The 23,883-nt window shown below is 49.2% G+C and overlaps 1 protein-coding gene across 4 annotated transcripts in view; it reads left to right on the forward strand.

Moving 5' to 3' along the window:
* The window catches only part of LOC141935791 (rho GTPase-activating protein 25-like), a 52,891-nt gene extending 29,488 nt beyond the window's left edge, over positions 1 to 23,403 (forward strand). For 2 of the 4 annotated variants that reach the window (XM_074852327.1, XM_074852328.1), the window contains exons 14-23: positions 6,275 to 6,468; positions 8,797 to 8,884; positions 9,313 to 9,432; positions 12,035 to 12,242; positions 14,724 to 14,856; positions 16,432 to 16,505; positions 17,076 to 17,197; positions 17,945 to 18,144; positions 18,654 to 19,231; positions 19,775 to 23,403. In XM_074852327.1, the coding sequence (XP_074708428.1) occupies positions 6,275 to 6,468; positions 8,797 to 8,884; positions 9,313 to 9,432; positions 12,035 to 12,242; positions 14,724 to 14,856; positions 16,432 to 16,505; positions 17,076 to 17,197; positions 17,945 to 18,144; positions 18,654 to 19,231; positions 19,775 to 19,985 (1,928 nt within the window). In that variant the 3' untranslated portion in view covers positions 19,986 to 23,403. Of the gene's footprint in view, positions 1 to 667; positions 1,030 to 1,287; positions 1,307 to 6,274; positions 6,469 to 8,796; positions 8,885 to 9,312; positions 9,433 to 12,034; positions 12,243 to 14,723; positions 14,857 to 16,431; positions 16,506 to 17,075; positions 17,198 to 17,944; positions 18,145 to 18,653; positions 19,232 to 19,774 lie in introns of those variants that run through there. The other 2 variants (XM_074852330.1, XM_074852331.1) reach the window with 2 other exon arrangements.
* The last annotated feature ends 480 nt before the right edge of the window (positions 23,404 to 23,883 follow it).

A 23,883-nucleotide genomic window follows, 5' to 3' on the forward strand; every position in this document is an offset into this window, starting at 1 on the left:
TTGCTCCATTTAGGTGTTTGTGAATGAAACTTGCATTTATCCTCTGTCTCATGAGCTGCATCCCAGTCCAATTCCACCGCAGCCTGCTTTGTGGATGCGCAGCCGTTTCTTTTGAGGAAAACCAGCATTAAGTGACACGGAACAGGACACACTTGCTCTTGTGAGCAGGGAAAGGGGCTTTTCTTGATCCAGTGGTCATGGTGAGGTCAGTGCCCACATCCCCTGGCCCTCCCTGCCCTGATACCCACAGCCTTTCCTCCAAGAGCAGCTCCATTGCATCCCCATGTTGCTTGTACCGCTGTTACAAAGTGGGTGTAAAAACCTTAAATCATCTGTGGGGACTATTCAGCAGTTGGAGTAAGAAAATGAAAAAGACACCCGTGTCATCCAGGCCGTGCACACGGGGATGCATTAGGGCACTCAGAGATGTCACCCTGTGCCGTTTGGCCGGGGCCACCTGAGCCCACTCTGCTTTGCTGCCGAGCAAAACATTTCCCGAAACTCCATGCTGGGCTGTGTCCTTCAGCGAGCAATTTTCTAGTGCACGTACGACACTGAGAAGGACACCCACTTCCTCAAATGCAACGAGCAGTGCGCACCGAGCAACCCCAGGCAGCCGCGTTTTGGTGCAGGCTGGGGCCGGGCTGCTGCATCTACGCATCAGCCAAAGAGGGGAGCAAAAAGGGGAGCAAAAAAAGGCGGCATCACCTTGGTGTCGTCAGGGAAGCAAGACGAGAGCTTTGCAGGAAAGCAGGGCAGGAAAGTACTTTTATGGGGTTGTTCACAGCCGCTCTCAGAGGAGGGAGGAGGAAGTACGTTGGCAAATCAACCCTTGCTGAGCCGTCGCTCTTCGTGGGGGGGATCGCACCCTGGGCGCAGGATCCCCACGGGACTATCAGAGCTTTGTTTCAGCCTGTCTCCTAAGCAAGTCCCCCTTGAAAAAAAAACAAAGCCCTTCCTGATCCAAAATGTCCCTCAAGCTGCCACGGAACTGGGATTTCAACCTGAAAATGGATGCTGCAAAAATAGGTACCGTGACTGTTTCTTTATGCCCTTCTGTTTCTCCTTCAGCCTTTCAGGTGCAAGCTGGGGTCTGCCGGGGTGTCTGTGGTCAAGCCCAGCAGCGATTTCAGCTCCAGCCAAGACCCAAACCCACTTCTGGCCTTGGTGGGGGGAGCTGTCCCCCCGGATACAGCTTTCGAGACAGCAGATGGTTTGCAAATGATTTGCAAGAAGTGATTTGCAAAGTTGTCACCGAGGGATGCTGTGGGAGCATGGCCAGGGCTGCTGCTCCAGGGCTGTCTCGGTAGGGTGGGGAATGGGGGCACCTGGCAGTGTGGGGTGCTGCCCACCCAGAATCCAGGATTGGAGGAGGGATTTAAACCACCTGGGCTCGTTCTGCTGGCGCAAGCCTTGCAGGAGGTGAAGTGCAGGCCCAGAGGCGGACGGAGCGGTGCAGGCTGGAGGAAGCAATCTCGCTCTTGCTCAGGTTTCTTCGCCCACCCTGACGTCATTGGTTTCCTCTCACCGGTGGTAAAGAGCCCTCTGATGCCCAGCAGGATGCCTTCACTGTGTCATTTCCTGACTGATCTCCTGCCTCTGCCCAGGCTTTGCGCAGTTCTCCTCCACCACGGGATCCATCCACAGCATGAGAACCTCTTGAGAACGCCTTTGGGAAGGAGTGAGGGATCCCCACGGTGGGGTCTGTGGCCAAAATATCATGGTGGAGCCAATTCCTCCTTTTGGGTCAAGCAACCAGGGAGGGGATTTGGGGGTGAGGATGTTGCGGTCGAGGAAGGGGTGCCCGAGCCCAGCCTTGTGCACGCACCGAGGCAAAGGCCCTCCATGGTCCTGGCACTGGTGCCAAAACATGCCCAAGGCACACACTGGCAACTTGATTTCTCCCTGCAGCAGAGAGATTGGACTCTGCGGTGCTGAGCCCTTCCTCCCCGCACCTTGCGTCAGCTTGCAAGGTCGTCCTGGCTGGATTTTTCTTGCAAAGGCAATTTGGATTTTTATCTGAAGTTGCTTTCACTGGGGTGGCCAAACCATTCGCTTTACACACAGCCCCAAACAAAGCACCGCTGTTCCCCGGCGGTGGCTGCTGTGGCTGGGCTTGGCGATGCGCAGGATGAGGCCCCAGGTGGTCCAGCAGCTTGCAGGCGGACGGAGGAAGCAGTGCCATCACCAGCACTCGTCAGCTTGCCTGACAGCAGGGGAAAAATCTCCACATAATTATCATAGAAGCATCCTGGATTTCTGCATTGCCTGTTCTTAGGATAATTAGTATTTTTTTGTACAGAGGCTGCAGAGCAGTGGGTAAATTTAATCCATAGCTCAGAAAAAAAGGCCAGGGGACACTGAGCCTGCTGGCTGCTGGGAAGCAGAGGGGGTGGAAATGGGACACAGGCTTGAACCTGTGTTGTTACCAGGAATTGCTTTTTTTCAAGAGAATCTGCTTGTGATGAAATTCTGGGTGCTTTTGCTGCTGCTGTGAGCCCGTGAGATGAGGGTTGTGTGTGTGTGCAGAGACCTGAGTGTTGGGGCACAGCTCGGTGCGTCGGCTCTTCTCATGCTTTGGGGTTTCTGGCTGCGGGGACCAGCTGCTGCCATCTTCAGGGGTGCAGCAAGGATGTGACTTGCTTGTGGAAAATATTTGCAAATTAGTCACCACCTCCCTTGCTGGCTCCTCCTGGCTTCGGGACACTTCCCCCTCCTTGTCCCCAGCTGTGGCCGTGGCACAAGCAGCTTTTGTAAGCCCCAGGACAGCGTGCCGGCTCCTGTGTGCTTCCTCATGCTGAGAAAAATGGAAAGCAATTTATTTCAATGAAGGAGAGAATTGCGTTTGCAATTTTCATTGCGAAATCTAGTGTGGCACTTTTGCTTTTACTGTTTTTTATTGCCCGATGTCCCTCCTGTGAGGCAGAAGCAAAGGGGATGGCAGGGAGGGCTCTTGCCCAAGACGAGGATTTGGGGCAGGAGGCAGCATCGATGTGATACCACCCGGTGCAATTTCTCACGCTTTGGCAGGGCTCCTCTTTTCAGGGAGCAGGCAGCAGGACACAGGCACCCAGCTGCGGCCGGTCCCCAGGGCTGGAGGAAGAGTGAGGATGTTTTGGAGGAAATATTCAACTTCAGAGGCGGTTACCACAGGAAATGCTTCAGGGGGCACCACATTTGCTCTTAGTGGCTCTTTCCTGCCCTGCGAGAGTGGCACAGAGGAGCAGGGCCAAGTGTGGCAGGGATGTGTTGGTGAAGGAGGAGGTGATTGCAAGCGCTGGACCACTCTGGTGAGAGCCAGGGAAAAAGCTTTGCCCCTGCCCTGAATAAAATTTTCAGCTGGTCATCACACGTGAGCTGGGCATCACACTAGCCACAAAAGGTAGAAACTTGGAAAAGTGGTAAAGGAGGGAGCCACAGCCTTGGTAGTTCTGGTTTTGTGAATGCAGAAAACTTTCTGCTGGGCAAAAATAGCTTTGCTGTCTGCAAAGCCAAGCTCCCCACAGCAGGTCCCTCCCCACGCCTCCGCATGAGCCCTGCGGTGGGGACAGCGGTTGGGGTGTGCTCACATCGTGGGTAAGCAGGATCCTGCAAACTGCTATTTTGGCCTTAAATGAGCTGAAAGTACAAGGAAGAGCTGTCTCATGTGGAGGAAAAATACACCTGCATGTTCCCACTGGTGCATGTGTCCGTGCATGAGCACGGCCAAGCCACGGCTAAGCCCAGGCCTCCGGCTGCACCTTGAGTCTGGCGTTTCAGGAGGGCTGATGCTAAAGAAGGGGGACCCAGGTGTACCCCTCTGAATGCACATTCCTTATGCACCTGGGAAAGGCTGCAAAGAGGGAGAGAATAAACCTTGTTTCCAGCAAGGACTGGGCAATTTAAGCTCAAGGCTGAGAGCAGGAGGAACCCCTGGCTAGCACGTTGCTTCCTTTCCATGATGCAGAGCCCTCCATGGGCTTGGAGGAAGATTAATATCTAAAAAATGTAGTAAACCATTACATTTTTCATAAAAGACACAATTTGTCCTTCCAAGTCTTGTGCCGCTGGATTATCAGTGCTGCTGGGCTGAGCTGAGCTCTTTGGGGAAGGCTGAACATAGAGTGGATGGATGGAGACACATCCCTGATTTCCACCCATTTGGGTGTGAGTTTGGACCCTGCGAGCTGTCCTGCAACAGCTCCACTTCAGATGAAGCCCTTGTGGTCACCCCCACTTGGTACAGAAACCTCACTCTGCAAATGTCAGTGCTAATTAAACAGAGCAAATATCAGCACCTGTGCTTCGTCGAGGGGGAGATGAGGTGCTATGGTTGGATAGGAGAACACAGCAAAATCCAGGAGGACGTCAGAGTGCTGGGTCGTGGGAGTGCTGCTTTTTGCAGAACGGGGCTAGTTTGGAGCCAGCCCACTCAGGATTTGCTCTTTGGCAATGGGCTGTGGTTTCTGCAGAGCAAAGCGTTCGGGGGAGGCAGGCAGTGCCCTGCACCCACTGGCCTCCACGCTCCTGGCAGCTGCTCCACCCCTGCGGATCATTCCCCAAAAATCCTTACCTCCGAGGAGTCGGCAGCAGCCGCAAGACATGAAGGAACATGATTTACAGAGAGCAGCGATGCTGGTCGTGAGCAGTTTGCTGAGAATCGTATTAATGTTTATGAGATTTGAGTAGTGCAGATGTTTTGGCAAAGAGCAAGGAAGCTGCCCGGAGCTTGAGGTGCAATTTGGAAACCCCATTTCGGTTTTTGCATCAGGGTAATCCCCAGTATCATCATTTTTCAGGGGAGCTGACGGGCAAATCCCTTTCGAAGCGCCTTGCTTACAGTCCCATCCTCAGCACACATTGAGGTACACGCAGCATCCTCACTGCACTTTGAAGGCTGATTTCTGGATTCACAATCCTTTTTGATTTTTTGGGAAGTGATTTGCAATTCTGTGACAGGTTTGTAGTGGAGAGGTGAGCTCAGAGTGCCCTACCCAAGCCTGGCTCCAAAGGATGAAAGCAAAACACAGCGGGATTTCTTGCTCCGGGGGATTTCAGAAAGGGAAGCTGAGCACATTCTTGAACTGCAGCACCCCTGACCTCTGAAACCACCCTAATTGCTCAGCACCAAGCGCAAAATGTTTTGTAGGTTCATGCTCCCTGGGGGTGTCTGTGCAATGAGAACACCCGTCCAGGCGTGAGACACCCCCAGTCCCAAACATCACAAGGCAGCACGGGTAATTTTTAATTTTCTCCTTTTTAAAGCTTGTCCTTTGCACTCAGCTCCACGTCAGGATTCATCGACGCTCCTCTAATGCAGCTTTTGCAGCTCTCTGCTCCGCTGACCGGCTTGGGGGAAAAGCAGGCGTCTGGGGGCAGAGATACGGGGCCACCGCAGCTTCCCCTGTCCCCCGTCCCCACACCCCACCTCCCTCACAGCCCGAGTGCCCTCTGCCAGCAAACGCTGTGGGGCTCAGGGGCCCGAATCCTGCACCGCCCTCACCCGCAGGACCCAGACAGGTGCTGTCAGCTCCATTTTTGGCAGGGGAGATATAAAACCTCAGGAAATCACCATGTGCAGAGACCAGCGAAGCTGAATTCCCCTGGAGTCATATAATTATTTTTGCCCTGCCACCATAAATGCTAACTCCACCCAGCTGGGGTGGCACTGACGTCCTCCAGTGCCTTGTCCAGAGGCAAAAATCCCTTCTGGAAACAATCCCTCCCAAGGCATTTACTATCACAGAAGCATTTAGAGATGTCACAGGGCCACACTACCAGTCCCTGCCACCAGTCTATGCGATGCAAAAAGGAGACAGGGGACACTGCTCTGCCCAGCCATTAAATCCACAGCAGCACTTTTTCCCCCCTTGGAGACTTTCCAGTCCCATTGTGTGAGAACTGCCCCATTGGAAACACCAGGCAACGCTCTCCCAGGGCAAAACTGCAATTTCCAAGCAGTTTTTTCCAAGCCAGGCTGGGTCATTCTGCTATCGCTGCTGCAGGCTCTTTGGGGTGGGTATAAAAAAAACACACACTCCCATTAGAAAAAAAAAAAAAAGAGCTAATGATTTTCTTCTCACTTGCAAGACAATTACTCCCACGCAGGAAAAAGGAAGCACATACTGACAGATACTGCAGCCACTTCCTTTCAAAACTCTAGCCAGTTTGCTCAGCACAGAGGGGCAGAGAGCCGCTCTCGCTGTTGGAGCTGAAGTCGGCCCTGGGGACGCAGGTCCGCTGGCAGCTCGTCCCCGGGCGTCCCCCCCAGCCCGTCCCTCTCTTTCCTTGGCAGCCCGCTCCAAGAGCGTGATGAGCGGGGAGCCAGCGGGTGCCCGGCCGGCCTCCCCCAACCCGCTGGAGCGGCCCTTGAAGATCGGCTGGCTGAAAAAGCAGCGCTCCATCGTCAAGAACTGGCAGCAGCGGTACTTCGTGCTTAAGGGCCAGCAGCTTTACTACTACAAGGATGAGGATGATGTCAAACCACAGGTAGGACAAGGCTGCTGGGCTTTGCTGGTCCTCAGTCTCCCCTTTCTTGCAGCTTTGCTCGGAGGGAAATGGTTTGAGATGGGTCTGGAGTAGGGTATTGAAGAGGTTTTCTGCCTTTCATAACAGAGATGAGATACCCTGATCAGGATCATCTTTGCACTTAAATTCTTAAAGTGCCTGCAAGCCCTGCTGGGGCTTGGTCGCTCTGTGCCCAAGCAACGGGGTGCTGCAAAAAACCCAAAGCAGTTACCAACTAGAAAGCTGCTGTCATTCTCCAAGACAACAGAAACAGGCTGGGGAGAAAAAGAGCTCGGTACACCACCGTTTTTGTGATGGCAGGTGCAGCAGTGGGTGCAGAAGGTGCCGGGAGCTTTGAGAGAGGTTTCAGCCATGCACTTGGTGGGGAAGACATCTCACAGGATGCTTTTAGGAAAAACCAAGCAGGACTTTCAGCACAGGCTGGGTGTGAGGATCTGCCCAAGACAGGCCTCATGGCAGGGCTGTGGGCTGGACGGACGACAGCGAAGGGCAGCTGCTTCGTTAGGACCTCCTGCCATGGTAGAGGGCAGCTGGAGGGATAATGAAAGGAAATGTCTCTCTCTCCGGCCTCCGGGTTTGTATCCCAGCCCAGCCCCATCCTCTGCAGAAGGCTCAGCGGTGCGGATGCAGTTTGTGTTATTCGGCAGCTGCCCCGGTCCACCCAGCACGGCCAGAGGAAACCTGCCCCGCTGCCTTTTCCTCCAAGGGAAAGGGCTCGAAATCTGCTGAATGCTCTGGTGCACGTCAGTTCTGATGCTTTTTGAGATCCTCAGGGGAGCACAACGTGTGCCCAACGCTTTGCACAAAACAGGAGAGTGATCATCCACTTGGGCACGATTTAAATGTCTGCACCAGTGCCCGACGTCCACAGTCCTCCGGCAGCATCCTCCCTTCTGCAGCCCCTCCGGGTTGTAACAAGCCCTCTGTCTTACCCATATAAACCATTTCTCTGTCTTACCCATATAAACCATTTCTCTGTCTTACCCATATAAACCATTTCTCCGTCTTACCCATATAAACCATTTCTCTGTCTTACCCATATAAACCATTTCTCCGTCTTACCCATATAAACCATCTCTCAGCATTGTAGTACACTTGCCAGGAAGAAATTTATAGGGATAACTTTTTAGTTTTTCAACCATTTTCTCTATACTGTAACTTATTTTTTTAATATCCACCATCTTTTCCTTGTTTTGAGAAATTTCAGGGAAAGGTCCTCCCCTTTGCTGGAAAAGCCATTCTCTGTGCAAATTGTTACTGGTAGCAAAATTAATCTCAAGATATAAAACGCCTGTAAAGGGAAGGCGATCAGTAGATCACCGGGGTGAAATCACAGGGCTGAGCCCGGCAGGATCCAGGTCCTACTTCTGGCTTTGCCCCGTTTCAGGGGTGACTGGGAGGAGCAGTGTCCCAGGTTGTAAACGGAATGTAGAAACAGAAAGTGCTATAAAAAGCTTATTGCTATTCACGGCGCTTTTGGCAGCTCTCGCTGTGACCCTGATGCTCCGTCCCAGGTCATTTCACGCCTCTCTGATCCCATCAATGGTTCTGACTGATACAGCTGAAACTCAGGCTTTTGGAGCACTGATGGTCCTCACTGCTCACAGGAGCCCGATGGCTTTCAGGAGGCTGAAATCACCGAGAAACTTCATTTCTGTGGCTCAGCCTTATTTCCTGCCCTGGGAGGCCTCCAGTGCTGACTCACAGGCCTGCTCGGCCCTCACATGCCGGTCCCCACCCATCCCCTCCAGTGGGGACCCAGCTGCCCGTGTTCACCACGACAGTTGGAGAAAGGAAGGTCCAAAAGAAATGGCTGTTTTCCACTTTGCTTTTCTTATTTTGCCTCCCTTTTCTTCTTTTTCTCAACTTGTCTCCTGCAAACCTTGCGTTTGGTTTCTGGGTTTAAGGGATGCTGTGTTAAAGGAACAGTTTTCCTTCTCTGGTGTAGCAGAGACAGGATGCTCCGGTGTTTTGTCAAGCCCCTTCTCCTTTGTTTGCTCTTCTTCCACTCCCAACAGGGATTAAAGAAACATGAGAAGGGAATTTAAAAAAGGAAAGAGCAAAATAAACAGTTTTCTCATTCTGAGAATCACTTCATCAGAAAAACTGGTGTTTAAGAAGTGTCTCTTATTGTTTGAAAAGTAATTTTTAGCATATATATATACAGCCCACCATCTCTTACGATCTCTTTGAAAGAAGGACTTCGATCCTCAGTGCTGGCACATGGTAGTGTCGGCCCCACAGAGATGGGACACGGATATTTGCAGCTTCTACTCTGCTTTGTCCTAGGGCTGCCTGTCTCTCCAGGGAAGCACCATCAAGGAGGTGGCCAGCAATCCAGAGGAAGGAGGGAAATTTATCTTTGAAATCATCCCAGGTGAGGATGCTTCACTCCTCTTTGTTGCACACTTTTTGGGCTGGACTGTTCACCCAAAATCATTTGGGCAAGTCATTTTGCCGGTCCTTTTGCTCCCACTTCTTTTCGAGGTCCCCACAGCACTTCGTTGCACATGGAAACTACTGGCTTGCTTTCAATATTCACGTCAGGGCTGGAGGAGGGCCCTGTGTCAGTGCCCACGTCGCATGCTGAGCAGCCTTGCCAAGCTGCAACATTAAACAGTTTCTGTTCCTCTCTCGCAGACCTTCAGCAAGGGCGAAATGTAAGAGCGCTGCTTCATTTCACAGCCAAATAGACATTAATGGGAAGGTTTGGAGCCAAAAGCATTTAGCAAAGAAAACTACAAGAATGTATCTTTTCTCCTCCAATCCCATCTATAAATGATGCACAAACGGGTTTTTTTGCAGGAGTCTCTGGAGACCAGAACCGGGCAGGACAGGACACCTGCGTGCTCATGGCTAATTCCCAGTCTGAGATGGAGGAATGGGTTAAATCCATCCGACGAGTGCTGGGGTCATCCTCAGGAGGTAAAGGGGAGCAGGGACAGCTCTTGGAGAGGCGATTTCCTACCATCTTGTGGTCTGCAGGACTTCTGTGTGAGGATTTCAAAGCTGGGCTTACGAGTCTTGAAACTGGAACACGGAGCTGCAGTTTGTAATGTCTTAGAAACCTACTCCTGGGCCCTGTGGTGCTGGGTCTGCTGCAAACGTGGGCAGTGTTACAGAAATGGCAGCCAAGCATGAATGAAGATTTCTGGGCTGGTTTCAATCTGTTTTGCAAACTTTCTCATTGACTTATTGACCCCAGAAAACATTGTTCTTGAAAACAACTCACATTCAGGGATAAAGCATTGAAAAATCTTGCCTTTCACCTGCCAATTTCCTTGCTTTTCTTGCTCAGCCCAGGCTTTCTACCCCCATTTTCTCCGCACGCACAGGCAAGGCTTGCGGCAACAGGATCCTTGCTTCCAGCCCCCTCAGGCATCTGCTTATGCCATTACAAAATTGTGGTCAGGGAAGTATAAAACATGAGTCGGTCAGAAAGGAGCACACTGTAAATTTGCCACCACAGGCAAAGCCCACAAAGGAAGCAGCAAAGGTTACTCCAGCCACTTTCTCTATAAGGATGAACTACTCAGACTTTTCCTACGTGGATAAACTCCTCTAAGCAAGATCCACCAGTGAAACAGGGCTGGGAGTCTCTTTGGTTCTCTTCCAAAAGAGCACTAATCTGGGTGCTCATCCTGAGCCTCTCCTTCCTCTGTGCTTTGCCCTGACTATTCATATAATATTTCTATAGGGTCCATGCCCTTCAGCTGTATAAAACAAGCATGATGGAACTCTGCTCTCCCACAGCTCCTGTGTTAGTGTAAATCACAGCGGTTTAGAGGCAAGTAGGTGCTGCCAATTTGAGCTCTTTCAGGGTGACCCTGCCATAGGCACAGATAAACTTCACCTAAACGACGACACAGATGGTTTTCCTCTGCAACCCTGGTGTTTTCTGCCTCTAAACTGAAACATGCTGTGCCCTCGGGGAGGCAGCATTACTCATCTGAAATTAGGATTACATGAGCCAGAAATTTTCAGGGCATTGCCCCACCTGGCTCTAATATTTAATAACAACTCCGCATCTGATACTTGCTTAATGGTAGGAGGCTGCCAGTTTCCTCCAGCTAGATAAAGTGACCTTATATGATAGAAAATGTAAATTTATAGTAGTACAGAGAGCCCTGAAGACAGCAGAGAAGCCAGGTACTATGGAGCTGCATTTTATGTCAATACACAGGCTAACAGGCCCCAAAACTTCATGCTTTAGGTTTTTGGCTTCAGTGCAAGCTGAGGCAACATGTGCTTTTAAAGCAACCCACTGCGTGGTGGAGGTTTTGGCATGAGCCCACCTGGAAGCAGCCCCATGCGACCCAGCTAGTTGTGAGCTTGTTGCACACCAAAGAGCAGCTGCAGAGTGTGAAGCAACAGCAAAAGCATCTCCAGAATCTTGGAGGGGTTTTGCAGGGCTGGCTGCCACCCTACAATGGCAGCTACCTGCTGAGTGGGCTGGCATGGGCATCGCATTGGCCCAGGGGAGGTATCCCCAGGTTAACAAATCTACCAGCTTGCAGTTAAATAAGCAATTCATTATCAGCTACCAAAGCAGAGAGGCAGGGGAAAAAAAAAAAAAAAAAAAGCAGCTATTTGCTTTTACTGTGCACAATGACAGGTTTATATTCATTATTTAAAAGTGTAAGCGAGTCATAAATGAAAAATCCCCATGATCAGGCAGGTGCCGACAAGCCTTGCGGTTCCAGATGAGAGTGTTTGCTTGCATTTTCCTGGTCTGGAAGATGCACAGGAATTATTTCAGCCTTCAGAGCACGAGGTGAACGCATCACAGGCATTGCTGGGGCAAAAATATGGTAGAGGACCATAGGACTCTCTGCCATTAATATCCCAGAGCTAGTTCGAGTTGGGATTTGTCTGCTCTTACCATGCCCCAGGCTCCGAGGAGGAAGAGCTGGGATGCAGGCTGCTGCCTTCCCACCTTCGAGCTCTTCTTTTGCTGCGAGTTCCGGAGGAAAAAGCCACTGCTCCGAAGGAAAGGTACTGTCTGCTGCAAAATACTGCTCTTCTTTGCACAGGGGAGTTTCTGGAGGGTGAGAGGAAGGAGGAGGGGGGAGAAGAACAACTAAAGCAGTAAGACTTCCAGCTCCAAATCTCTGCAAGGCTGCTTTTCTCATTTCCTGGTGGTCTCCTGTGCTTTCTATGTCCTTCAGCTTTGTGTGATGAGCTTGCCTTCTCCCGCTGTGCCCTCACATCAGCCTTTTTGCTGGTCCAGTCTCTCTCTGTATCAGCTCCCAGCTCCAAGATAGCCAAGCGGCATGGCAAAAACCAAGGCTCACTGCTTTGTTTTAATCATTTTGAGAACTGTTTATTTGGAGGAGGAATAAGGTTTCATTTTGCTATTATTTCTTTGGAGGAAGTTCTGCTTTCCCCCAGTTTGAAGACCTCTTGTAGGTCCTGTGCTATCAGAAAAGCAGGTACTGCAGTCACATTTGCACCTGATGCGCTCTGGCAGGTAACGTGCCTTTAGCAAAGCCTTTGGGCTCCTCTAACCTCTCTGTCCTTTCCCTAGTGGTGTTCGGCCAGCGCTTGGCAGAGACCATGGCCTATGAGCAGAAATTCGGGCAGCACCAGGTCCCCATCCTGGTGCAGAAATGTGCTGAGTTCATCCGGGAGCACGGCGTGAGTGAGGAGGGCATCTTCCGCCTCCCTGGCCAAGACAACCTGGTGAAACAGCTCAGGGACGCGTTCGATGCTGGGGAAAGGCCATCATTTGACCGGTAATGCTGGATTCCCCCTCTTCTACTCAACTGGGTCTCATAGTCACCAAAATCTGGGGAAAAGCAGTCTGCCTTACCCCCCAAGAACCCAGCAGTGCCTTGCAGGGAACTTGGACCCTCCAGAAGGGCTTGACAAGGAGAAAGGATTCAGCAGAAACCCCAAATGGAGGCAAAAGCAGAATCAAAGGGTGCTGAGATGAGATTCATGGAAATAAAGGAAAGCATTTGGCCCCACACAGTAATTATCATTTGCAGGAGCAGCCAAGGAAGGAGGCAAAGGGAAGACCCTACATAGCCCATCAGGCAGAGGTTTAGAGAAAGGAGAGCAAGTATAAGATCACAAATAAGCTCAGAGAACACCCTACTGCACACAGTAGAAGTTATTTCTGTCTCTGCCAGCCCATAGCCATAATATTTTCCTCCTGTTGATTTTCCCTACAACACCACATAGAGATGAGAGAGAGATTTTGGCTGCTGCAAGGCTGCACCGTCCTGACCCCCTTCCTCTGCAGGGCTAAGACGAAATGGCAAACTCCCTAAAGCGGAGAGAGCTGCCTGTCCCTGCCTGTAGGTCTTGGAGAGGCTTTGGGGAGAGACATTTGCTACTGCTAGCTCTGCCATGCCCTGTGCAAAATGAGAGGAGAAAGGTCATCCCCTGGTGCACCACTTAGTAAAGCCCTCCCTTGATAGCTCGCAGACCAGCTATGAGTCCGTGCAGATGGACCACCTGCAGATGCCTCATTATCTCTAAGGAGGTTTCCCACCTCTCCCACCCCCAAGTCAGAGTTTAACCCCTTGCTTTTGTCCCCGGTTGCACGAGGCGTTGCCTAGTGTCCCCTGCTCACTTGTGCAGGCTGCTCCAGGGCTTTGCCCCCCAGTTTGCACTGGTGAAGCAATGACCTATGCTGGGATAAAGGAAAGGTGGGTCCTGCCTTTCCACAGCACCTAAGGTGAGGCTTTTTGGTTTAATTCCTACCCTGCCCTGTCTGCCATAACTGAGATGAGGAGTGCCCAGGCTGCTGCAGGTGTTTGATAGCGGCTGTGGCGATGCCCCATCTATGCAGACCCGGGGAGCTGCCCCATAGAGCATCACCCGAGCTCTGAGAGCCGCCAGCAAGATCTGAGGGGCTTGGGGGAGGGAAGGACCCAAACCCAGGAGCTTTCCTGGACTTCTGTGCAAAACACTTTGCCTAAGCAGAGTGCAGGGGGCTCATCTCTTTATTTGCAGGCCTGTCACTAACTGTAAAACTTCTGTTCTCACCCAGCTTTATGCAGTTTTGTTAGGAAAAACCACAGCACTTTTACCTAAATAATCCCTGCACTGTGCAAGGTAGAGCCACAGCTGCTCTGGGAGCGTAACCATCCTGGCCGTTGGCTTTGCAGCTGAGTATTTCTTGCTTTCTGGGTGCCAGAGTCCTGCTGAGAGCTTTCCTGTTGTAACCTGTATGGGGGTCATAGGAAGGTGAAGCCTTTTTTTTATTTTTTGCAGCACTGTGTTTTGCAGTGGGGCACGGTGAGGGAGTTTGGCCCTTTTCCCAGCACCCCACAACGCTGACCCTGCACCACAGGGCTCAGTATGAGCGTTGTTGTGGTGATCTCAGGGTGACTGCAACCCCCATGCACTTCAACCAAAACATTTTCTTAGCGAGGAGGAAGGCCAAAAATGGGATTTCCAGTGACCTGAATGCAGCAAGATGCCATTTTGCAGCCAGTTTGGGTTTGCACAGGCGCATTTGCATGCACAAGCACGGCAGGATTGGCTTGGGAGTATTAGAAAACTGCTGTTGCAGCCCAGGCATCCAGGATGCCTGATGGCGTGTATTGGTAGGCCCTAGAAAAACACAGCTCTGAAAAAATTCCTCTATGGTTATGTGCATTTGTTAAAAATAATAGTATTTTTAAAACCCCGACCAATCCTAAAAATAAATGACCTGGGGGATTTTTGCTAGAAGTTTATAACAGTTTAGCGACTTCAAGGTAGGTCAAATTTGAGGCTTACAATCTTGACAGTGTCCTTTTGACATAATGTAAACTATATGGTATGCAAAGCTGCAAACATCTGTCCCGGCAGAACATCTTCAGTAATTGCTGTTAATCTTAAAAACCCCAGGCAAGCTTCGCCAGCTCTGCGCAGAGTGGGGAGTGCCTGCCAAACATGTGAACACCAGACAAGATTTGCATGCAAACCCTCAGGAGTCAAACGCAGGCTGGGAAGGCTCAGCCCGGGTATTAACACTGGGGACCTGCCAGCCCCACGGTGGGGAAAATCTCCACCAAGCATTTATTTTCCTGCCAGCTGGGGCCATTCCCTGGCTTGAGGTGCCCTATGGATTTCCCCCAGCTTGCTTGGGCCTCCCTATTTGTATCTCTCCCTCTTCTGCATCTCTACACAGAGCTCAAAAATAATCTCATGCTCCCAGAGCAGGGTAGGGTTTGCTCACCAGCCTGAGTTTCACGTGAGCGGCTCTTTGGGCGTTGCAGGGATACGGATGTGCACACCGTGGCCTCTCTGTTCAAACTCTACCTGCGGGAGCTCCCCGAGCCAGTTGTGCCCTGGATGCAGTACGAGGATTTCCTGCTCTGTGGTCAGGCGCTGGATGCGGATGAGAGAAAGGTAAAGATGTGTTCATTTCTCTCCTTCTGGCCTTAAAATTGTCTGTGTTTCAGTGCTGGGCTTTGTGAGCTGGAGATGCCAGGTGCACACTTAGCAGTGCATTATAAACTGTGTAATTACTGATCTTCACAAATCTGGGGGAAAAAAAAAAAAAAAGTTAAAAAGAGAAGATCTCCCAAAGCCAAGTTTCCCAACGTGACAACATGGGTTTATCCATTTTAAAGCTTAAATTTCTGGAGCAGATCTAAGAGATGCTCAGCACCTCTTTTCATTGAGCCCTTGCAGCAAAGAGCCAGCAGTGTGCCCAGGTGGCTGAGAAGACCAATGGCATCCTGGCTTGTATCAGCACTAGCGTGGCCAGCAGGGACAGGGAAGGGATCTGACCCCTGTGCTCGGCACTGGTGAGGCCGCCCCTCGATGAGTGGGTTCAGTTTTGGGCCCCTCACTCCAAAAAGGCCATTGAATGACTCGAGCGTGTCCAGAGAAGGGCAACGGAGCTGGTGCAGGGTCTGGAGCACAGGTCTGATGGGGAGCGGCTGAGGGAACTGGGGGGGTTTAGTCTGGAGAAGAGGAGGCTGAGGGGAGACCTCATGGCCCTCTACAACTACCTGAAGGGAGGTTGCAGAGAGCTGGGGATGAGCCTCTTTAATCAAGTAATAAGTGATAGGGCAAGAGGTAATGGCCTCAAGTTGCGCCAGGGAAGGTTTAGACTAGATATTAGGAAGGATTTCTTTGCAGAAGGGGCTGTTGGGCGTTGGAATGGGCTGCCCAGGGAGGTGGTGGAGTCCCCATCCCTGGAGGGGTTCAAGAGGCGGGTTGACCCAGCGCTGAGGGATCTGGTGTAGTTGGGATCTGTCAGTGCTGGGTTAATGGTTGGACTAGATGATCTTCAAGGTCCCTTCCAACCGAGATGATTCTGTGATTCTGTGAAAACCAAGAGAGGAAGGAAACACAACCTCCTGCAGCCTCCATCAGCCCGAGCTGAGAGCGGAGCTGGTGGAAGGGCTCTGGGTGAGACCAGGGAAGGAAGTGGGGATTTGGGAGAGGGAGAAGTGAGAAACAGATGGGAACTATTTCTTCCTAACTATATATTTTGATGGAAAAGAAGCCCCCCCACTGCAAAAAGAGCACTCATGGATGCTGTTCCTATACACAAAAAAATAAGGCAGATATCCTTGGTAGCATGAGCGCTGTGGACTGCAGTGCTCAGCCCTGTATTTCAATGTTTCTTGTAGATTCTTCAGGATCTTTGGGGTTAAAAATGTCCTAAATGTTTATATACACAAAATGCAAGGAGATTAGGCATGATGAGCTCTTTCCAAAGAGCTCATCACACACGTGCTGGGCTGGAGGGGACCCTGCTCTTTCCTTCGCTGCTGCTGCAGCAGTGCTGAGCACTGTACAGAAACTTCTCCATATCCTTGCCTGGTCTGCTGGAGAAATAGAATTTCCAAGGTGAGCGAATGCCTGCCAAGAGGTGAGACCATACGACGATGGATGGAGTGACCAAGAGCCATTCTTGAGTCCATATATACCTGTGAATCTTTATAGAGCTATTTCTTAACTTGCATTTAGGGCCATCAGGAACTCCTGAAGCAACTGTCCCTCCTTCCCAGAGACAACTACAACCTCCTCAGCTATATCTGCAGGTCAGTCCTCTGCACAAGGTATAAACAGCTCAGATTTGGTGTTAGTGAGTAGAAATATCATCCCAACGGCTGAGGCTGACTCCTCTAGAGAGAGCCCTTCTAAGCTGTGCTTTGGTTCCCCTCAAGGCACCAGATCCTGACTGTTGTAAAGGGAGAATTTCAGCCATGGGGATAAACACCTTGACAATTTCTGAGCATAAATGCCTACGCACTTATGAATCCCTGAGAATTAAAATCAAGTGTAGTTTTCCTACACAAAGCCTTGTGCAACAAAACTGTTGGGTTTCAGCCAGCCTAGATGGTTTTTCTCTGGTTAGAGACTAGATGGGGGGTTTCCCTTCCTCTTCAATTTTTTTTTTTTAGGTGAGCAGCTCATCACATGGTGATTTTTCTACTGATACCAATAAGACCCAGCTCCAGTGTGCACTTAAAAGGCAATTATATGTTTCTGTCCTTGGGACTTAGAGGAAGAGCTGGAGGGATTAATCAGGATTTTATACCAGTGGCTGTGTAAGGCTTTTTGCAGTCTTCCTTCGCTGACTTTAAATATTTACCCTTGGATTCTGGCAGGTTTCTACACGAAATACAGTTGAACTCTAGCGTCAACAAGATGAGTGTGGATAACCTGGCAACAGTGATTGGAGTGAACCTCATCAGACCCAAGATAGAGGATCCTGCAATTATTATGAGAGGTAAACGGGACTCCTGGAATAATTGGCATAGGAGCACCTGATATGCTGAAACACTCAGTTGCATCCACAATCTTGAAATCAAAAATTTTCTATGGTAGACCCATGGATATAAGCCAGACACGTGCTGGGGCACAGTAAGTACAGCAGGGTACAGTAAAGCCACGTGTTGGTTAAGCTATAAATGCGTTTATGGTGACAAATACCCCTTAGGAGTTGCACTGTGTGCTCCCTCCATAGATTTCAGACAATTCAGGAATTTGGTGAAGTCATCTTTCTTTTGCTTAGAGCAGGAAAGTGTAAAATTCTTCTTAGAGAAACAAAGGAAATTCAAAGAAATTACTGTTTAGCTGAGCCAAACTGTAATTCCATGGGCAAGGACAGATGCAGCAGAACTAACAGAAGAAATATTTTAAGGCCAAAGACCGCTCTGCTCTACAGACATCACATGCAAAAGTCCAGATATTCCTATGTCTTTCTGTGTAACTGATACCTGTAGTTTGCTTGTGGCTCGGTGCAGCTGAGCAGACTCCTGTCTTGGTTGCTTCATTACTCCTGTTATTCTGGGGTGATCTAAAAATCCCTCCCTTTACTTGGTTTTATGATCCTGCTCCTTGTCTTCACCTCCCTTTCTATGGGCATCTCCATTTGGGACACCAGAAAGACCAACCAGAAAATGTAAGTGTGGGTGGAAGAAAGCCCGTCGCATTGGGTTTGCTGCTGACAGATCTCTAATTTCTGATCTTCCAGGCACGCCACAGATCCAGAAAGTGATGACTGTGATGATAAGTGACCATGCAGACCTCTTTCCCCCATCCAAGGATGTGCTGCCCTCCCCGCCAGCCCACAAAAATGACAAGAAAGCCCCCATCCCGCGCAGCTCCGTGGGCTGGGACGCTGCAGAGGACCCTGCGGTGTCCAGGGCGGAGAGCTTGATCCAAAGGCAAACGGTAAGGCTAGATCCTCAGAGAAACGTTAAAACATAAATTTAATAAATGTGTGGTTAATTATTATGGGATCTAACAGGTCAGCCAGCCACTAAAAGCACTTGCTATTAATAGGGTAACGAGCTGTAACTGTCATCCCTGGAATATCTACATCAGGAAAATGATGTAGATAAACTTTCCACTTTCCTGTGGAAAATCTACTGTTCTGGGAAAAAATGAGAACTAAAGTTTTTTAGCTAAAAGGCAGAATAGATGAAACCTTTTCAGTTCATGCTGGTGAAGTGAAAACATTAAGGATTAAAGGCTTTTCGCAGAAAGAATCTCTGCAAAAGGTTCTTTTTAATGGAAAACATGGTGCAACCCAAAATAATTTTTTACAGAAAACTTGTGGTCGTTCCCGATAGCGTGTTAAAATGTGCCTTTTGTAAATCTTGCAGCCACAGCAGTCGCTGCAGCCTGGCTCTGCTCACAGAGCAGGACGAGGCTGTCCTAATGCCACGGGTCTGTTTCAGAGAGATGACCTGAATTCCAGCAGCGCCCCTGGACCAGCTGCGAGCTCAAGTGCCCTCGGAGAAGATAACGTGTCCAAAGATACACTGGGAATGTGGAAAACGCAGTCAAGGAAAAGAACTCAGACTTTACCTAACAGGAAATCTTTCCTGCCAGCTGCTTCTCTGGGGGAGAAAGGCAGCAGTGACAAAAATGACATATTTGCCAGTGACTTTTGGAAAAGCTCCCCTGGGAGCAGCGTGCGCTCCGCGGTCCCCGACGGACACAAGAGAACGTTGTCTCATGATCTTTTTAAGCTGCTCGACCTTCACCGGGCTTCAACCTATGATAATGTTCCTACCTCCCAGGCAGAAAGTGTCCCCAGCTCCAGCCCCAGCCCTTCGAGCAGTGGCTCTGATAAGGAATTTCTACCCGGCCTCAGTCCCAGCCCCCAGCCAAAGGAAATAGCCAGTCCCACCAGCAGCCCTGCCGAGGTCTCCAAGCCTGAGCAGGAGAGCAGGGAATTCCTGCAAAACATGATCCAGAAGCTGGAAAAAGAAATGGAGGTACAGAAAAATGACTACGAGGAACAAATTAAAAGGTAACACGCTGCAGAGTGCTGCTTTCTGGAGAGTGTGAAGCCTTCAGCTCATGTTATTACAACACTAGTATTGCACCGATTTATTCACCAGTAACACTCTACAGTATACGATAGCAATGACTAACAATAAAATATAGTATTATAGCAGGCTATCTAAAAGTCAGTGCTCATGTGCTGTACTCTCATCACATAGTTGTTAATGTTATATTGCCACAATATTAATATAGTTCTTATTACATCATTGTATGGCACTGTAATGTTTCTGCAATAACTACACTCTCATAATTCTTGTTATTACTACAATATTGTACCATTTACTAATCAGAATTCAGCAGTAGCGTTATTACATTATTAGTTGTAATCATCAGTGTTATATAGCTTCACATCATATTATTATATACCATGTGTATTGATTTATTGCATCGGGATCAGGACAGCACCTCTGGCTTATTTTATTGCTTAATGACACAGAGGGCAGGCTCCTTAAGAGCCAAATGGGGACTTCCCAGCACTCTTCCTTTCACGCTCTGTTTCTCTTTGCAGTCTCGAGAAGGAAAATTATGAAGTCTGGGCCAAAGTGGTGAGGCTGAATCAGGACATAGAGAGGGAGAAGAAGAAGTCTGAGGAACTGGAGCTGAAGCTGATGAATGTGGAGCGCTCACGGAAGGACATGGAGAAGAAAAACAAGATGCTTGAGGAGGAGATAAAAAACTTAGCTAAATCCACAGGCAAAATTGATGCCAAAACTAACTAGAAGACACCCAGCTGTACACAGACATAAAATGCAGCTGCATGAATCCGCAGGAATTGCCAAGCAGGATCAGAGCCAGGGATTTGTATTGTCCGGTGTTCTGCTACTGACCACAGGCTGGTTCAGAGGAAGGAGCCCAGAAGTTAGAGGCTGGTTTATGCTCTGAAACAGGAAATTTCAAAAATATTCTTTAGCTTTTATGGTATGTTTTTTTCAACTCCTGTTTTGGCTGTTCAAGATACCTGTAGAAAAGGCCAATACTTCTTGCTGCTCAGGAGTTCAGGTCAAGGACACATTATGCCTTTACAAAAATAAAGCAACAAGCATCCCTCCTGCCAGCTGGCTGGCTCCTTGCTGGAGATACCCACAGTGCTTCTGAGCGGAACAAAAAGTCCATAAATTCTGGAACTAGGGAGAGAGAAAAGCCCCATGGTCTGGAGTGGCACAGCCCATCACGCAGTGTGTCTGAATGGTGGGCTGCAAATGCTGTCAGCACCACGGCTGAGATGTTCACATTAACACGAACAGTTGGTTATTGCTCTTATAGAGCAAGAGAAGCCCAGACAGCCCGTCAGGTCCACTGAGAAGTCTCCTACAGCATCACTTGCTGTGCCAGACTCATCGGTAGCAAGGCTCCAGGTATCAAACCACAGTATCACAAAAACCTCTTTAGCTAAGTGGTGGTTCAGTTATTTTAAATCACTGTTCCTTATAGCCATGTGTGTATAAATCCAGCACAGCTGCTGACAAGACTTTGGAGAGCACTTTCACGCATCCATGCACAGAGCTCTCTGCGCAGAGGGAGTCCACCAGCAACTTTACCCAGTACAGAAAATGGGGCTTCTGCATTTTCCCTGATGGACGGTTTTCAAAAAATAGCTGATCTGGACTTATTTACCACCTCTGCTTTTGTTTTTCATCATTTCATCAGCTACAGGATTTCCTCAGCTACTTTGGTGGAAATCTGGGTTTGCACCCCAGCAATGACGCTGGGTCTCTGCCTGTCACTTGCTGCCATCAGTGTAAAAACTGGCTGGACCTGAAGGTCTCATGGTACCAGTGTGGCTATTTGTAAACTTGCCTGCTTCGTTTGCCACTGCCTGCCAGCAAGTTGCCCTTCTAGCACTATGGCAATGCTGGTGAAGCTTTGGGTGTAAGAAAGAAAATAACAGGACTCTGCAAGAAATCCTTTACTCCTCATTTATGTTAAGAAGGGGGAACAACATCGCACAGCCTCAGCTCGGCTTAGAGCCTTCATGGGAACAGAAAGGGATAAAACACAGAGATCTGCAGGAGTTTTCAAGCAAGATGTCTAGGACCAAACACGTGCCTCTGTGCCAAACACAGTGAAGCTAATGCAACAACATTGGATTACAGCCACTGAGGATTTGGCTTTGGTGATACAAAAGCTCAGCTCAAGGCAGGCTGCAGACCTGCTTGGCAGAGCCTGCAGAGAAAAATGAACTAGTGAGAGAAAGGGACGCAGAGGAAACTCTGTGAAAAAAGAGGAGATGGGAGATTCGAGAATAAAAGTTAGTATTGGGTATGTAGCACTTGCTGCTATCAGTCTTGCTGGGGGGACTCGGTAAAGGAGAGGTTTGTGAAAGTTGAGCTGTATTTAAGAATCCGACCCATAAATAGCTCATTCGACCTATAGACTCTGACTCCAGGTGGTTTTCCTTTCCAAAGGATCCCCAGAGACTACACAGCTCCTCACTGTCCAGCCCACAAACCTTCACACCAGGGAATTAAATCTTTCTGGAGGCCGACATGGGGTTACTGCATGGGGCTACTGCAAAATCCCATTGCATGCCAGGGGACTCCCAGCCAAGGTCCTCTGCTCCTGCAATGACCAAATCTGATTAAAATGTTTCAAATCTGAAGCTTGGTAGTTTAAAATCTCCGTGAGGGTCATGGTACACTCTTTACATTGGACCTGCAGTGCTGGACCAGCTGGCACAGAGCTCCACAGCCCGCAGCCTGGCCGAGGGATGGGCATCACAGAGAAGTGCCCCAAGGACAGTGTGGCCTCCTCTGGGCTTAGCCACTGTCAAAGCTGAGCTACTGAAACCTCACCTTCCCCACCACCATGTCTCACATGCTACAGCATCCTGAGACAACACATTTCTTGTCTCCCAAGCTCTCTTTCGAGCACCATTAACACCATTGGTGCAGCAAGTCAAAGTGCCCACCATGCACCTAGGGGATCCACATCTTCCTGACCCTCAAATCAAGAGGTTTCCAAAACGCCTGCCAGGTTCGTTTTGCCTGCCATCATTTCAGAGCCACTGTTCCCATTCACGGTTCTTTTCCGTGATTTCAGATGACCTTGACAGAGCTGCTTCAGCGTTTATTCAATTTTTTACCTTTACAAGGACTTCATGACTAATCTGGGCATAAGGCTCAGGATTCATTTAGGGAGAAACTTCTCCACTGGGTCTAGGAGGAACATTGTGAACATCTGGGCTGGAAATGCCACACGGTCCTTTCTGCAAAGATCAAAAGTGTGAAGAGGCAAATAATTCCTTCACAGCCTGCAGTAGACTGCAATGACGTGAAAAGGCTTGGCTGTGGCTCAGAAGTCTCTGCGATTAGGACAAGTGCACATTATTTTAGTATAAACTGTGCATTCCTCCACTTCTGCTGCAGATAGGCAAAACAACCTCTATCAAACCATGACTGTTTCTGAAGATCAGAGTATCTTCTTTGAAGATATTCCGCCCATTAAAATTTGGAGTGTTTATAGTGGTCATATTTAAAAGATAGACTTTCCAATTGAGGTCAGGTGGGCTGGAAATTCCTAAGTGCATGGGGGGAGTCAACAGCCTCAGAGCATCTTATGAGGCATCTTATGAGCACATGGGCATCTTATGAGTTGGTATTGTTGTTGAGTGCTGTAAGATAAGGAGGGTTTTCCCTTTTTAAAAGAGAGCTTTTTCCAGAGACAGAAAAACTGGATCTCCCCATGCCAGCCCTGTGGAAACTTTGCATCCTTTTCAGCCCTGAGGGTATAATCCTGTCTGCTCAGCCCAGAAGCACACCTGAATCCTGACAATGCCCAAATCCTACTCTGGATTTAATGTACTTTCAGATCTTCTTTTGGAGACACCAGAACATGAGATCCCCAAAAACTGACTGATGCAAGACCTACATTTCCTTCCTCCCTCTCCTTTTGCAGCCAAGCATTTTGGGGAAGGAGTAGCAAAGAAAGTCTCTCCTGTTCCTGAAGCAGGGGTTGGTGTTCCTTGGTGCAGCAAGGGGCATTATGAACTCATGGAGGGTTGTTTGGTGGCTGCTTTTCAGTTCAACAGCTTTAAGCATTGATTCTGGATATCCTAGAAAGTGTGAAAATATTACTATCATATAAAAGTACAACAGACTGTCTATCATAGAGAATAAAGAATAAAGCCTGTAGAAAGACCCTTTTCAACCCTGTCCTGGGCACTGTAGGCTTGGAAACTGTCAAAAAAGGCAGTTTTTCACCTCCCTCAACCCTCACACTGCACGGCCAGAGGGCATAATAGCATCCCCTTCAAGGTGATGGGAGTGTAGGATAACCCACAAAACATACTGAGGGTTCTCCTCTCCCTTTAAATATGATATGGCTTTCCAAATTAGAGCAATTAAACCCACAGATCTGAAGGCATCTAAAACTGTTAAACCATGCATTATGGGGTGAAAATATGACATCTTTTAGGATATAATTTCAGTCCTGATCTCACTGTCTAGCATTTTTTGTGTCGGAGCAAAAAAATCTGTTTTGCTCTTAGGTATTTACTGCATTCATTTAGGAATTCACTTCATTGTACCCAGGCGTTTGGTAGGCGTGAGAGGCAAGAAAGTAAAATTATCCTTCCCACGTTATTCTCTTTGGATCCTGAGCCAGTCACGCTTATGCTGA

This window comes from Strix uralensis, chromosome 28 (genome assembly GCF_047716275.1).
Source record: "Strix uralensis isolate ZFMK-TIS-50842 chromosome 28, bStrUra1, whole genome shotgun sequence".
Classification (NCBI taxonomy): domain Eukaryota; kingdom Metazoa; phylum Chordata; class Aves; order Strigiformes; family Strigidae; genus Strix; species Strix uralensis.